We start from the raw sequence: 16100 nt of genomic DNA, 5'->3' as shown, positions 1-16100 counted from the left end.
ACATTCCATCAGAGCTAATTACATCCCTTCCTTTGACTCATTTATCTAACAGATCCTTCACCTGGTTTACATAAGACACATTAGAGCCTTTAAGAGAGGGGCTGGACTAAGTAAATTTTACTCTGTATGTTTCAGGGGTAATCTGAGATTGTTTTAAAACCAAATCCTTAAATTTACCATAGTCAGAAGCATCATCAATAGGCATCTTATTGAATATGTCCAGAGCTCTTCCAGTCAATTTTGCTACCAAATGTGGTCATCTTGTGCTCATCAGGGATAGCATGGAGGGTGCACAGTCTTTCAAAGATGATGAAATATGCAGCAATATCACTGGATTCATCATACTGCGGACATAGTCACTCCTATTTTTGGGGAAGTGGAGCCAGCTGCTGAAGGGTTCTGTCTTTTCAATTTCATAACAGTGAGGTCATGCTTCCTCTCTCTTTCCCTCTCCTCCTGTTCATGCTTCTGGTCCTCCATAGCTCTCTTAAGGGCAGCCTCCTCTCTGGCTCTTTCTGCTTCCATAGCTCTCTTGTAGGCAGTCTCTTCTCTGGCTGTTTGTGCCTCCAACTCCAAGTGCCTTAAGGCCATCTGTCTATCATGTTCATTTTGTCTCTCTCTTCAGCTTTGAATCTGGCTAATTCTAATTTCTTTTGGACTTCACTATCTGTCATCCTAACCTTCTTATGCTTAACCTAGCCTAACCTGAAAAAAACCCAAACACTTGTGAATTCTCCTGCAGAACGTTAACTTCCCTGCCGTTAGGCAGAGAAAAAAACTCCAGGTGCTCTCAACTTTAAAAAAAAAAAAAAAAAAAAAGTAGGCAGTCTGTGTCATCCTTGTTTACTTTATGCAGTGTCCATCTGCTGAGATAAAATGCAAGCCCTGGGGTATTAAAAAAAGAACACTGTCAGAGTAGAGGCACTATATCTGTGAGAAATGCTTCACATAGTTTCCAATATCACAAACTCCTCCTGTTTCTATTTAAATCCCTGTAGCTCTCTCCTCTGGAAGTTAGTCAGTCTAGGATATTCATTCACCAGGTGGTTACCACAAGAGATAGAGAAGCAGCAGCAGCAGACAGCAACATGCCTCCAGAAGAAAGCCAAAAAGCTACACCTGCAAAAAGGGCCATCAAAAAGATCCGAACTGCCAGCCTAGTAATCAGCTTGGCACGAGGCTGGCAACAGTGGGCAAGTGACCACAACACAAAGCAAGCCCAAGAGCCCCCAGGATGGATGCCCAATGCAGAAGAACCACCAGCCGAGCCACCAAAAGAAAGGCTATTATCAAGATGGCCAGTTTCTACTAAGAGCAACCAAGAAAAGAGTGAGGAAAAATCCTCAGGGAAGGAGGCAGTGGCTAAAAGGGATGTAGAAAAAGATTCAAGTGAATCTGATGAAGCTCTCAGAAAGCTTAACATTAAAAGCAAAGAGGTGACCAAAACCGTTGTAAGTAAAGTCTATGAAAGAGGAAATTACATTAGCCTCCTCAGTGATAGATACGAGAAGGATAATGGGAGCCCAGAGATCTGCGGGTGCAAGGAAGAGTCAAGTAATTTTGACAAAATCCTTGGTGACAAAATGTCTCCTACAAGGCAGAGGAAGTGCTCAAATCTGGTGACTGAGCTAACCAAGGGTTGGAAACAGATGGAACAAGAGGATAAAGTCCCAGAGTTGGAGCTACATAAATGTCGCAGTGACAACCTGGATATGGACGACAGTGGTTATGGGGGCGAGGTAGAAGGCAGACTCCAGCAAGTAGAATCTGACCACATTATGAGGATTAAACGACCCATGCCATCACTGTAAGTGAACAAACACTTTATTAGAGTGCACCAAAATGGTTGTTAGTCCCTGAGGGTTTCCAGGAGGGAGAGGAGAAAATGGGAAGCCAAATTTTTAGTAGCTGGATAAGGGCCAAAGGGAGACTATCGAGTTTTAAGAAAAGGTAGCCCCCCATTTCCACCCCTGATTTGATAACTTCAGACTCACAAAGGTAATATCATGAGACTTAGATCCTTACTCGCACAGCATGAGCAAAATACTCATATTGATTATTGTGATAAACAGTTCAGTCATAGGCTGAAACATATCTACATAAATCATGTGATAAAAAAGTTTGAATCTTGAATAGATTGCTAAAAATTGAACTCACTCTGTGGATAAAGATCAACAGAGAAATTGGCTAAATTCATTGAATAAATTATTTGCGATGAACAGCATTCCAAACTTTAATAGAAATAAACAAGGAAAAGATTGGAAGGGTCAAGGTCTACCAAAGTTCGCCTTCTAACCTCCAGTCACAGGACATTTATAATTTGGAATACACCCACCTGAGTCTAACAGATGATTGATGTTAGAAGGAAAGACATGACTAGGACAATATTTTAAAAAGTAGATTCCTTGATGCAGAGTTGTACACACTTGCAACCATTCACATGTTAATTTTTCCAGCACTGATACATATGCATGCACTTAATCGCAAGGTACAGCAACCTTTCAGAAGTGGGGTGCCGAGTCTTCATTTATTCACTCTAATTTAAGGTTTCGCGTGCCAGTAATACATTTTAATGTTTTTAGAAGGTCTCTTTCTATAAGTCTATAATATATAACTAAACTAATGTTGTATTTAAAGTAAATAATATTTTTTAAATGTTTAAAGTTTCATTTAAAATTAAATTAAAATGCAGAGCCCCCCAGAACAGTGGCCACGACCCAGGCAGTGATAGTGCCATTGAAAATCAGCTCGCGTGCCGCCTTTGGCACGCGTGCCATAGGTTGCCTACCCCTGGTATATCACCTGCATACATGTGTTTGTGCATATTTTTAGCACAGTCATTTTGGATGCAAACCTGTATGCACAAAAATGGAGGCTGAGTTGAGACTCCTTTGAAACTGAGATTTGACTCCCACTCTCTTGCATATATGCTCACACACAATGAGGAAAAGATTTGGGGGTCGTGATGGCTGGAAGCTGAAACTAGACAAATTCAGACTGGAAATAAGGCATACATTTTTAACAGTGATGGTAATGAACCACTGGAACAATTTACCAAAGATGATGATGGATTCTCCCTCTCTGACAATTTTTCATTCAAAAATGGATGTTTTTCTAACAGATCTGCTCTAGGAATTATTTAGGGGAAATTCTATGGTCTGTGTTATAGATGGATGATTACAATGGTCCCTTTGGGTCTAGGAATCTAGTCATTTGCTGCAAACATCTGTGGTTATAACTCAGATATGGAACTGGTCTGATTATTTAGTTAGTCAAGAAATACACTATACTTTGGTATCATTTCTCAACAGAATTTAACACCAAGTATGAATTGTCAAGTGTGAAATCCCTGGCATGTCAGAAAAATCACTATAATCAAATCTTACAAAACAATGTTTTATCCTTCAGAAACAATCTGATGTGTAGGCGGTTCCCTTATGTCTGCAACATGGTGTGAGGAAAACAGAGAGCACAATCTGTTATTTAGGTTAAGAATTGCAGCGTATTTAACTTTCATTTTAAATATACGTGGAAAGAATTATTATGAAAAACATACCTCTCCTACAATGAATTAAACAGTAAGTCTAAATCTTAGCATCAAACTGAACTTTAAGTAATATGTCCTTGTAAGGGTTCCTGTCTGAAGATTACAAACAAAAATTGTATGTTAATTTTTGACTCCATGTGCTACCAAAATAATCAGGGGATTAAAATCCAGATATTGCAATCGGTGGAGAACTTTCATTCATTTCAATACAAACAGGATTTGGCCTACAGAGGTAGCTCCAAGAGGAATAGACATGCCCTGATGTCTAACAGCTCCTCACAAGGTCTCCCACGTAGCAAACTTTGCAGAAAAGGCTGCAAACAGTTGGGTTGTAGCTTAGTCCCTTTGATTTCAGGAAAACAAATTATCCATATACCAGAGACTGCAAGAGGGAAATTGATTTTATATATTTAAAAGTGTACTTCCTACAAAGTAAATACTACTGTAAACATTTGCCTTACCTGAAGAGCACTGCATATAGACATAAAGCAAGCTAGACTTGTTTGCAAACCTTAAAAAGAAAAAAATTAACAGATGTGTATAAGCCTCCTTGCCACCTGTAGGATAGCAATAGAAACTACCTGGAAAAAGGAAGAGAGGGAAAAGAGAAAATATTTCCTAGATCAGTGGTACTCAGACCTCAGTTGTTCAGGAGCCAAATTAGAGATCAACATGACCCAAAGACCCACAGTAGTGTGAATTCATTGTTTCATTTACTCTCTCGCTCTCATTCATATATATATAATGCTCATGGATCAGTCATTTTGCTGAGAGATATTCTCTCTCTCTCTACACACACACACAAATTATATATATATATATATATATATATATATATATATATATATATATATATATATATAAAAATGAGAGCGAGTAAATAGATGTGTGTGTGTGTGGAGAGAGAGAGAGAATATCTCACAGCAAAATGACTGATCCATGGGCAGCAGGTATAATAGGCCAGGGTGCCGCGGCTGCTGGACTCCCAGTTGCAGGGTTTTGGGGGGGAAGTTTTATTGTGCCCCATGAAGGTTCCAGTGCAGCTGAGGAGGAAGTATGCGTTATTCAGCTTCCCGAATTCATCAGTAATCTCCCTGGAGTCTGAGTAGAAGCTGAGTAGCAAATACCACCTCCTCAGCCACCCCGGAACCTACATGGGACATATCAAAAGTTTCTTCCAGACCTGAGAGACACTTTTCCCCGCACTGCTTGAGGTCTGAGGAGGGAAGGGAAGGAGAGGTGTGGAGTGGCTGCAGTTGGCCTGGGACTCCTCCGGGCAGGTGTGTGTGGGGGCACTTGGGGCTTTGGACGGCCCTGGGGGGCATGGCGTCTTGGTGGTTCAGCTGCAGGAGCAGAGGCATATGGGCGGAAGGGGTGGAGCTGAGCTAGCCTCCCCAAAGGGGGGCTCCACCCACCGCCCATGTCCTGATCAAGTATTATCATCCTATCAACCAGAGTTGGTTACTAACATAGTAAAAGCATTCTGATAGGTTAATAACTGAGATTGGTTAATAATTAAATCACACAGGGGTTTAATATCATGTGCTGTGAAGAGTTGCACGAGATACATTGAAGACCCTCTTGTGGCTCACAAGCCTCAGTCTGAGTATCACTGGCCTAGATTATTCAAGATTCTGGAGGTAATTCTTAGCTTCAGCTTATTTTTGACATCACTTTCAAATTCAGCATCTAAGGCTGGGATTTGCAAGAGAGCCTGCAGGATTTAGGCTAGAATTTTCCAAAGTGTACAACTCACTTAGGAGCCTAAGTCCCATTGAAAGTCATGGGACTTAGACTCCTAAATGAGTTGGGCACTTTTGCAACATTAACTCTTAGGTACCCAAATCCATTAAACGTCCCATGGTAGCTGGGCACTGAACTCCCTGAAGCCTCTTTGAAAATCCCAGCCTAAGAATTTAGGCCCAGATTTGTAAAGCTATTGATGCATTGCTAAATGTAGCATGCTAATATCCAACTGATTTAGGAGCCTAAAGCTCATTTTCAAAAGGAATTTCACGATTTAAGAGTCAAAATCCCATTGACGGTCAGTAGGATTTAGGTTCCTAAGTGCTTAAGTCCATTCTGAAAATATTTAGGCTCCTAAATCAGTTTGGGGTTCAGCATTGCAGTGCCTCGCTATTTATTCAATAAGACAACCCCCGCCCCCTCTATTGGAAGAACGTTCATAGATTCATAGCCTCTAAGGCCAGAAGGGACTACTGTGATTATTCAATGAGGGAGAAAATCAATGAGTGGATCCTTGTAGAGTTTTCCTCCTGTTGCAGGTTTCACTGAGTAAGGGAGCCAGCTGGCCCCGTATTTCCCTTTCCTATCAGGAGCCATGTCTCCACTGTCTCGCATCGTGTGCTGTCATCTACACCTGTGCCAAGTAAGAGCAGACTGAATGCAAAACCTATCAAATCAGAATAGCAGGATTTTACACCCACTTTAAACACACTTAGCCTGGATGTAAAAAAAGCTCCACCAGGCACCAGGCCTGTGGAGAATCAGGGCCAGCGTGTTCATACTGTATCCGAATCACCATGTCAGTAACAAGAGCCCTGGCAGTAGAGCTGGAGGAATAATGCCAAAACAGATATATCAATCCATCTGCAAACAAACAGATGGACTCTGCTCCACTGCTATCCCTGGGGTCACATCATTAGTTATCTATAAACATCAGCAGCTATTCACAGAAAGTGTTCATATTTCACAAATTTTAGCACAAACAGAGCTCTGAAAATTCAAACCAGAAGGGTCTTATTTACTGTTCATCTTTCTTCTGTTTCAGTCATCCAATCAGGGGACAGACCAATACCATGTTATACAGATGACTAATCGCATCCCACAAATAATGAATGGCTAATAGCCAATATGAAAGAGTTCTCAAATAGAGGCTGAGAACTGATCACCCATAATAATTAGAGAATACAAATAAAGTGAATTGTACAGGCTCAGAAATCAGGATCAGTATGTTGGCAATTCACAAACAGGGTGGAAAGAGAATAAATTTGCAAGGGGTGTTATCTGCAACTAATAATGTGACCTGGAACCAAACCAAATTAAATTGAACTGCTTACTAAAAATAAAATGTAACTAGCAAGGAAGTAACTATCTTTCTACTGGGGTTGCCTGAATATCTCGAATATCTTATATGTCAAATCTTAGTGCAGTTACCTGAGAGAACAGAAGATTAACCATACATACTGAGGGTAAAATAATACCTTTTATATTACTTACAGCTGTCTGCCTTACTGAAATCTGCTTGGAAAGAATAATTTTTCGCATATATAGTGCGATTATATATTTTTTAAAACAGTCATATTTCATTTTAAATTTATATTCTCAGAACATATAAAACCTGATATTTTTGTTAATCATTCAGTTTTGCTTTAACAACCACAAACTTACTTTTTGGTTTTGTTTGGTTTTAAATAAGGCAGTCTTCTGTTTCCCTTCAAGGTTTCAGTGAGAACACACCGTCCCAGTAATTATTTCTCACATCAGCACCCACATCCATGCCAGCTGTAACTCTAGCTGGAATCAGACTGCATGCAAACTGCATGCAAATTCAACATTCTGGGATGATAATATTTAGTTTGTACCTAGAAACAAAACTGGTGGTGCATGAGTAATGAAAACTGCCACACAGAAGAAAAGAGCATGGAAGTTCTCATGCATTAAGCACCCGAAGAAACAACGGAAATTGACAGCACAGATCGTGCAAAGGACAATATCCCCTTAGAAATACAGAATGCATTCTTGCAAAAATGCATTATTATTATTATTATTATTACTACTTATAACATGGTAGTGTCCTGAGTCCCAGTTTGGATCGGGGATCCATTGTGATAGGAGCTGTACAAACACAGAAGATTACATGTTTTCTGCCTCAAGCAGCTGACAACATATGAGACAGGGAGAGACTAATCTGAAAAAATAAACTGGAAGTCAGTGTATTTACTGGTTAACGCCGCAAGAAAGTAGACAGTGAGGCAAAACAGAAATGTGAAAAGCAGGAAGGGTTTAAACTGTATGATGCATGTATTAGAGGCAAAGTGAGAATTAGATTATCCCTAGCCATGTAGGGTTTGAGAGTAAAAAGTAAATGTGAAATAAAGTGGTGATAATCTAGGCAGCTAGGGAGAAGATTAGAATGGGAAGGCAATAACAGTATTTGGTTAGAACAGAGGATTAAAGAGCTACATGGGAACAGAAAATGTAGGAGACAAAGTAAATAAAAGAACGATCAGAGAATGCAGTTCAACTATGCTGCCTCCTTCACTTCTCCTGATCCCAGGAAATTCCTGTTACAGGAGTTTTGCAGAGCTCCACAGGGAGTAGGAAGGAAGCAAGCTAAGCATATGAGTAAGGGAAAACCACTTTCAGGGTATGTCTACACAGCAAAGAAAACCCACTGGCTCGTGGGGCTCAGGCTGTTTCATTGCTGTATAGACTTCGAGGCTCAAGCTGGAGCCCGGGCTCTGCGACTCTGAGGTGGGAGGTTCCCAGAGCTCAGGCGCCAGCCCAGGCCTGGAAGTCTATGCAGCAATGAAACAGTCCTGCAGCCTGAGCCCTGTGAACCCAAGCCTGAGTCGTCTGGCATGGTCAGTTGTGGGTGTCTAGTTGCTGTATAGACACACCCTCTATGGTGTTTACCCTTTAGCCCCATTGAAACCATCAGTATAAATTACTTTAGACTCAGTCAGCATTAACTTACCTCAGTTTTCCCTCCACAACATACCTTCTTTATTGAGTTGGGGAAGTGGCCAGCCAAGGAACCCGATGGGGGCCAGGGCTGGGCAGGATGCTGTGTAAAGGGTTAGGGCCCTTTGTGGATCTTCTGAGATCTGCAAGTTTCAGAAACCAAATTCCCTGCACGTTTTATGTGGGGGAACTCGCCTCCAAACAGGACAACAGAACAATAACTCAGTCAAAAGCTCACCAATTTCTCTCTGCTGACCGGACAACAAGCTGCACAGCTGGTTTGCTGATAGTACTGCAATGTAATATTGTAACACTCTTCTTCCAGACCTTCATCTTACACACACACACACACACACACACACACACACACACACACACACACACACACAAAATATTCCATGATTGCAAAACAGAGGGAAGCAAAATAGTGCTTTACATCATTATGGCCATGACTGTCCTGTGCTTTACACATCACTGGTGCAACTGACTTTAAAAATCAACCTAACTGGCCCAGGGAGATCAGGTGTCCTCCAGTGGCAAAGAAGTGAGATAGGGGCTTTTACACCAATCACCCTTTCTCTCCATTACCAGCAGAGCAGGGGCAGGGGTATGGCTGAAGAGAAGCGCTTGTGGCTGGGAAACTTGGTTGCATTGTGGTCCCATTGGGCCATTGCAGCGTGGTAGGTTAAAGTTGCCCTCAGAGTAGTAACAGCATCAAGAATTTAAACCATTTTGCACATTTGTCCTGATTTGCACTCTGCAATATAACTGCATCTCATGATGTGGCCCAATACCTATGAATGACATTGTAGCCATGGATATTTTTAGCAGGCTCAAGGTTGAATGGGATTAGAGTGTAGTCAGGACAACACCTTCCTGCCCTTTGGGCCTTTGAAAATCTTTAAATGAGCTAAAAATGTTGGGTCACATATTTTATTTGGGGCTTACACCAATGAAAAGTAAGTATTTTCCTGTTGTATGGGGCAGTATTTGTCTTATACTTATGCACCCTGTTATATTAGTTAAATCAAAATGGACTGTAAGGCACAGATTTTCAGACAGTGGCCCCGTTCTTTCAATCATGAATAGCGGTGGGTGCAATATTTGCCACTTAAATTAAATTTGAAGTGCCAATAATTGCACTTCAATTTCTAGGCCCCTGATGAACTGACAGAAACAAGGAGGATAGCTAAATGAGCAAGTAAATTGTGGGTGCAAAAGCATGAATGTAATTACCTCTCCAGAGTGGGTTAATGCTGGGCAGAAAATGTGGCTAACAAAATTGAGATCCAGTGTATAAGTTGATGTTTTACGCAAGATCAGCCTAGCAATGAATGGTGTGGCTTTTAAATACACAACTGATAAATTGAATATGCCTACACTGAAGAACTAACCTTACAATTAGTAAAAATATGCCACCTAGTGGGTTAGTACTCTGGACTGGAAAAAGTTGAGTCTTAAAAAAGAAAACAGTAAAAATGAGCCCCTAAAAGTGGTGAAATGAAAAAAAAAAATCAAGCCCTATCTTTGTTTCTTTTAGTACAAGCAGGTTTACAGAAGAACCAAGCAGCAAGGCCCACAGGAAATACAGTCCTGTTAATGCTCTGAAGGGCAGATGGCAGCAATGGGCAGACCAGCATGTGATAACGCAGAAGCTGAATCCTTTCAGTGAGGAATTTGACTACCACCTGGCCCAGTCGACACGCCTGCACAAAGGAGATAAGGGCTATGGTCGTCCTAAAGAGGGGACTAAAACTGCTGAAAGGGCCAGGAGAGCAGAGAATCACATTCACCGGGAGATAAGAGATATGTGCTTTATCATTGCAACAATGGCTCGGCTGAGGCGTGATGGAAAGATCCAAGTCACCTTTGGGGAACTCTTTGACAGATACGTCCATATTTCAGACAAGGTTGTTGGGATTCTCATGAGAGCTAGGAAACATGGGCTGGTGGACTTTGAGGGAGAAATGCTATGGCAAGGCAGGGATGATCATGTCATAATCACTTTATTGAAATAAATGTACAACCACCCATTATGGTAAACTTAAAATACATCAAATTTTTCCATTGCTACCGGTTACTGCACCATTAAATAGTCAATGTTTTGAATATAGGCATTTACCATGCAGTCAGACAGATACTTACATTAATTCTAGGGAGTCAGATGCTTTATAATTACTCCTGCGATACCAATCATCCTTTTTCTATCCCCTTTGTATTGTGCCATTTACCAACAGAGTTTGCAGCATTATAAAGTTATTTACCACTCAGACAAGGATGGATGTGGAAGAACTGAAGTGAATATATGTATTGAATGCACCAAAATAAATGTAAAAGCATAATGGCAGCAGAGACAGCTCCACCTCAATCCCAACCCTGAGTTGCTTTCACATACAAGACTTCCTCCACCCTAAATTAACTTAGATGAGATTTTTGGAGTTATAAAGTGGGTTGGATCAGGAACCAACTGAGAATATGAACTTGAATGCGCAATCTATTAAAATGACCCTTCAGTCTTGTCCTACATTTCATAATTAAGTCACTAAAAATCTATCTAAGGGCATACAAATAGAATTTGAATGTACAGTCATCTGCATTTACAACTAAGGTAAAGAATATACCAGTTATTCCCCATTCTAAGTATAGCAAAATACTACTGCAGACACTACCATGCTGTAGTAACTAAATGACAAATGTTGATGTTTTAATGGTAAGCACTGTATCTGTGATGTTTTCCCTTACATTTCATACATAAAGTAAGATAAAACTTGCACAAAGAGGGCTTTATATTTAAGACCGAGAAACGGATGGAATGGTGGCATACATCCCCTACAGAAAAATACTAAAAACAAAGCAAGACTTGAATGCATAGAGGATATGGAAGTTCATGAAAATTACTGCATATTAGTATATAGAAATGATTTCCTAATCAATACATCTATAGCAATAAAGGGAAATTAACATACAGCACATATTCTCTACTTGTTCCTGAAATTAAGCATATGGTGCTAGACACTTGTACATTTTCTGTAATGCACCCGTTTACAAGATCAAGATGCAGGAGTAGTAATGAATGGTAGGAGCATTTTCCAGTAGACAGAGCCTACTTCCGTGAGTGAGGAATACATGAGCAATATTTTTCCTAATTAAACGAACAGAATACATCCTCTGTTTATTCAGAAAGCCTGTGTTTCATAAGATGTTCTACAGCAGGGGTTGGCAATCTTTCAGAAGTGGTGTGCCAAGTCTTCATTTATTCACTCTGATTTAAGGATTTGTGTGCCAGTAATACATTTTAAGGTTTTTAGAAGGTCTCTTTCTATAAATCTATAATATACAACTAAACTATTGTCTTATGTAAAGTAAATAAGGGTTTTAAAATGTTTAAGAAGCTTCATTTAAAATTAAATTAAAATGCAGAGCCTCCCGGACCAGTGGCCAGGACCCGGGCAGTGTGAGTGCCACTGAAAATCAGCTCATGTGCCACCTTCAGCATGCGTGCCATAGGTTGCCTACCCCATTCTACAGAATGTGGGCCTAATTCTACAACCCTTATTCATGTTAGGTTGTTCCAATGAAGTCAATGGCACAATTTCAGTCCAAGGAATGTTCAATGTGGGTAAAGGTTGCAGAATTCAGCAATGTAAGTTTTAAGTGGTGTTTCTACACTATGTACCTTACTTCTATGCTGTACTATAGTATAGATTTCTATATTGTGTACAACGCATACTGGATTATAAAGATAACAGCTTCTCAAGACTATTACTTTGTAAAATTCACATAGTATATACTATTGCCAGAAGAAAATATTCATTTAGGAGGAAAAAAGTTTGGGCAAACAATTTACATACAGTTAAAAATGAGAACCCAAATTATTTCCTTTGATAAGTTTCTTTCAAACTGAAAGATCAAACATCTTCTTGAAGAAGAAAAGGGTATCCGTACATTTTGCCTCAATTTTGTAAACCAAGAACTGTTAATTTAGCATTAAAACACAAATACTCCAGTTTGAACTTCCTGGTAGGCATATTTTTTGTAAGCAAATAAAACAGACCTCAAATTTTTTTTACAGGCAAATAATTCAAGAACCAAATAATATGCTCCTACAGTACATCTTGTTCTAAAACAATATTAACATTGTAAGCAAGGTAACTGATTGTGAAGTTAGCCAAGATAAAAACATATTACATTGCAGGTCTGATCCAATAGCTTTTTTGGTGACAATGCGACTACTCATGCAAATAAGAGCTGCAGGACCAGGCTCTAATTTGCAGATAAATATTGTAATATGAAATGCTGTATGTATTACCCTCCGTGGTTCTTCATATAAATACCGCTATACCTATTTAATTATTAAGTCATTTGCCTGTTGTCCTTTAAAAGGCTGTCAAAGTACAATACCTGAATGACAAATAAAATACTAATTTGAGTACCATGCTTGCTTATTTTTTCCACCCCTACTTAGAAGAGAAGCGTGTTCATTCACATATTGTCTGATACATTAACAGGCCATTTTAAAATGTGAACTTCCCCTGCTCCAAGCTGCTACCCTGTTAGATACTCATCCTTGTGCTAAGGTCCACAGATCTGTTGTAATGGGATTTTCATAGCAGTGTATATTCAAGCTGGGAAGCAGGATCATTCTTTAAATAGGACACCCAAAACAAGATAGGTTATATTTACATATCTTTTACACCGTCCCCTGGACACTATGGCATGGAGAAAGTTTCTGCCAAAAGAAAGGAAATTACATTGGCTAGGACTGGATGACTAATATGCAGTTAGGTGCAGTTATTAATTGATGGAGACATGACTAACCTGCCCGAAGACTGAGGGCTTATTTTCACTGCAGGGATAAATCAACCTAAGTTATGCTACTCCACACACACGCACACACAGTAGTATATATGTAGCTGGAGTCAATGTAGCTTAGGTCAACTTACCCCAGTGTCTACACAGTATTGAGTCAACAGGAGATGCTCTCTGGTCAATTTCACTTACTCTTCTCAGAAAGCTGGAGTACTGGTGTCAACTGGAGAGTGCTCTGCTATCCATTTAGCAGGACTTCACTAGACCCGCTAAACCATCCCTGCTGCATCAATTGCAGCAGCATTGATCTCCTGGGTAGTGCTCCTAAGGACCAGGGACTGAGAGCCATTGAACCAAACTATAAACCCTGTATATAAGGGAAACCACTTCAAGCTGGGGGTGTGGCAGCACCCTCAGTTCCAGCACCTATGTACTGGATTTTGCTGTTTAACAAAGGTGAAGTATTTCTGAATGTTGTAACACATGGCCAGAAAGAGTTAAACATCCTGCAAAATAAATAACCTTCAAAAGACATGTGGGAAGATGATGTTTGTGTTTTTGTGTATTTACATATATATGAGTAGGGTTAACAATAATCAACAGTCCCTGTCTCCGTTGTATTCTACTAATTCAGAGATCAAAACAATATCCTGGCATAGGATATCTCTGTATTAATTTCTCTTTGAAATGTATAGTAAGTCATCTGTGAATGGTGGAGAAACAAGCAAACTGCCTTCATGTTAATTCGTATAGCTAAGTACCGGTGATGGAGCTCCTTCAAAGTCATCCTAATTACCTTTTATTCCCAGAAAAACTCCCAACTTGTCAAAGAGGACATGAAATTATGTAAAAGAGCCTTGGGTCCTGATTCTGTCATCTTATATCTGCTTAACCTTTATTGGGGGAAGTTTGAATAGCAAGACTCAGGTCTCAGTTATGCTGATACACCCTGAATATATCTGAACATTGCACTATAATCTATGAACTATTTCTGAAATAACTCTTTGCAACTACAAAGCTCACCGTCTGTGCTATGAATCTGAACCTTAGTGAACTGAACTCATGTCTGTATGTATATTAATCTTTTAACCATACTCTTTATTTTTAAATAAATTTTAGTTTAGTTAATAAGAATTGGCTGTAGCATATATTTGGGTAAGATCTGAAACATTCATTAACCTAGGAGGTAATGTGTCTGATCCTTTGGGATTGGTAGAACCTTTTCTTTTATATGATTAAATAAGATTTTCAGAAATCATAATATTTGGCTTAGGTACCTGGATGGAGGCTTGAGGCTGGATCTCTTTAAGGGAACTGTGTTGTTTGGACTTCTGAGTAAGGAGTAAGGTAATAAAGAAGCTGTTTTGTGCTGGTCTGGTAAATCTAAGTATTGAAAATATCCACCTGCTTTTTGGGGATTGTCTGCCCCACTCTTTGCAGTTCACCCTAACTGAGTGACCACAGCTGGCCCCCATGGAATCTCCGTCACAAATGTACTCGGGGAATAAATACTATTACAGTAGTAAGGACTACCTGTCGGAATGATAATTACAATACTGATTATTGTTAGAGAAAGCTACCAACTTAAAAAAAAAACACTCCACTTCATTTGACTGGCAAGAACAGCCATTAGGAAGCCTATTCTAATGGACAGGAAGTATAATAATATCTCCAGTACAGGCTCAGTGGTTGTGCTCTATGACCTTGCAAGGTTGGGACAGGATTGATGTTCTAAAAAAGCATTTAATGTTGGTATCTTTTTTTTAATCTGCAGAACACATGACACTACAGAAACTTGACTTTTTTTTTTTTTTTACTTGGACACTATCATAAACAGATAGTTAAGGGTTAATGTCTCTTTTACCTGTAAAGGGTTAACAAGCTCAGTGAACCTGGCAGACACCTGACCAAAGGACCAATCGGAGGACAAGATACTTTCAAATCTTGGTGGAGGGAAGTCTCTCTTTGTGCTGTTTGTTTTGTTCTTTGTTCGCTCTTAGAGCTAAGAGGGACCAGAAGTGCAATCAGATCTGTCTCCAATCTTTCTGAAAGTCTCTCATGTTCAAAACAGTAAGTACTAGATAGAAGGCGGATTAGTCTTCATGGTAGTTATCTTTATTTGCAAATGTGTATTTTGCTGGAAGGATATTTTACCTCTGTTTGCTGTAACTTGTATCTTAGGCTAGGGGGGAGGGAATCCCTCTAGTCTACATAAGCTGAAGACCCTGTAAACATTTTCCATCTTGATTTTACAGAGAATTTTTATTTTTTCTTTCGTTAATTAAAAGCTCTCTTTTTTCAGAACCTGATTGATTTTTTTCCTTGTGTAAGACTCAAGGGGATTGGGTCTGAACTCACCAGGGAGTGGTGGGGGGAGAGAAGGGGGGGAAAAGGTTAATTCCTCTGTTTTAGGATCCAAGGAGTTTGGATCAGTGTCTCTCTCAGGGAAAGTCTGGGAGTGGGAAAGAAGGACGGGGGGAAGGTTAATTCCTCTCTGTTTTAGGATCCAAGGAGTTTGGATCAGTGTATATCTCAGGGAAAGTCTGGGAGGGGGAAGGGAGGGGGAATGGTTAATTCCTCTCTGTTTTAAGACCCAAGGGATTTGGGTCTTGGGTCCCTCAGGGAAGGTTTTGGGGGACAGAAAGTGTACCAAAACACTATATTTTTGGTTGGTGGCAGCATTATCAGATCTAAGCTAGGAATTAAGCTTAGAAGGGTGCATGCAGGTCCCCACTTTCTGGACGCTAAAGTTCAAAGTGGAAATAATACCTTGACAGACACTCATACATCTAAAATAAAGCCCTCCTGGGGGAACACAAGGCTATGTTCCACTAGTTTAATAAGGTAGTTAAATTATGGAATTTGGACTGGACAGCAAAATAAGTTCTATTTGTTGACTTCTCTTTTGGAGTCTATGGGAACACTGATCACTTCATCCAAGTATTCATTTTAAACGTGCCTCAGATAGAGGGTTGATCTTACAATAGCAGACCTCCTCTGTGAGATAGAGACATCCAAAATACTGTTCTGAGGAGCG

The 16100-nt window shown here is 39.9% G+C and overlaps 1 protein-coding gene across 1 annotated transcript; it reads left to right on the top strand.

Annotated features, from left to right (window-relative positions):
• The first annotated feature begins 1032 nt into the window (after positions 1-1032).
• On the top strand, positions 1033-11534 carry ABRA (actin binding Rho activating protein). Its single transcript, XM_030549598.1, has 2 exons — positions 1033-1807; positions 9795-11534. Exons 1-2 carry the CDS (start codon positions 1089-1091, stop codon positions 10270-10272), a joined length of 1197 nt encoding a protein of 398 aa, XP_030405458.1. The 5' UTR covers positions 1033-1088; the 3' UTR covers positions 10273-11534.
• The last annotated feature ends 4566 nt before the right edge of the window (positions 11535-16100 follow it).

The sequence above is a fragment of the Gopherus evgoodei genome, chromosome 2 (genome assembly GCF_007399415.2).
Source record: "Gopherus evgoodei ecotype Sinaloan lineage chromosome 2, rGopEvg1_v1.p, whole genome shotgun sequence".
In the NCBI taxonomy this organism is placed as follows: Eukaryota; Metazoa; Chordata; order Testudines; family Testudinidae; genus Gopherus; species Gopherus evgoodei.
The sequence above is the reverse complement of the archived record's forward strand: the minus strand, read 5'-3'. Positions and strand labels throughout refer to the sequence as shown.

Excerpts from the sequence above, each read along its gene's own strand:
- ABRA (XM_030549598.1), top strand. The coding sequence starts at position 1,089 with ATGCCTCCAGAAGAAAGCCAAAAAGCTACACCTGCAAAAAGGGCCATC. Across the intron at positions 1,808-9,794 it reads AAACGACCCATGCCATCACT|TACAAGCAGGTTTACAGAAG; the intron begins GTAAGTGAACAA and ends TGTTTCTTTTAG.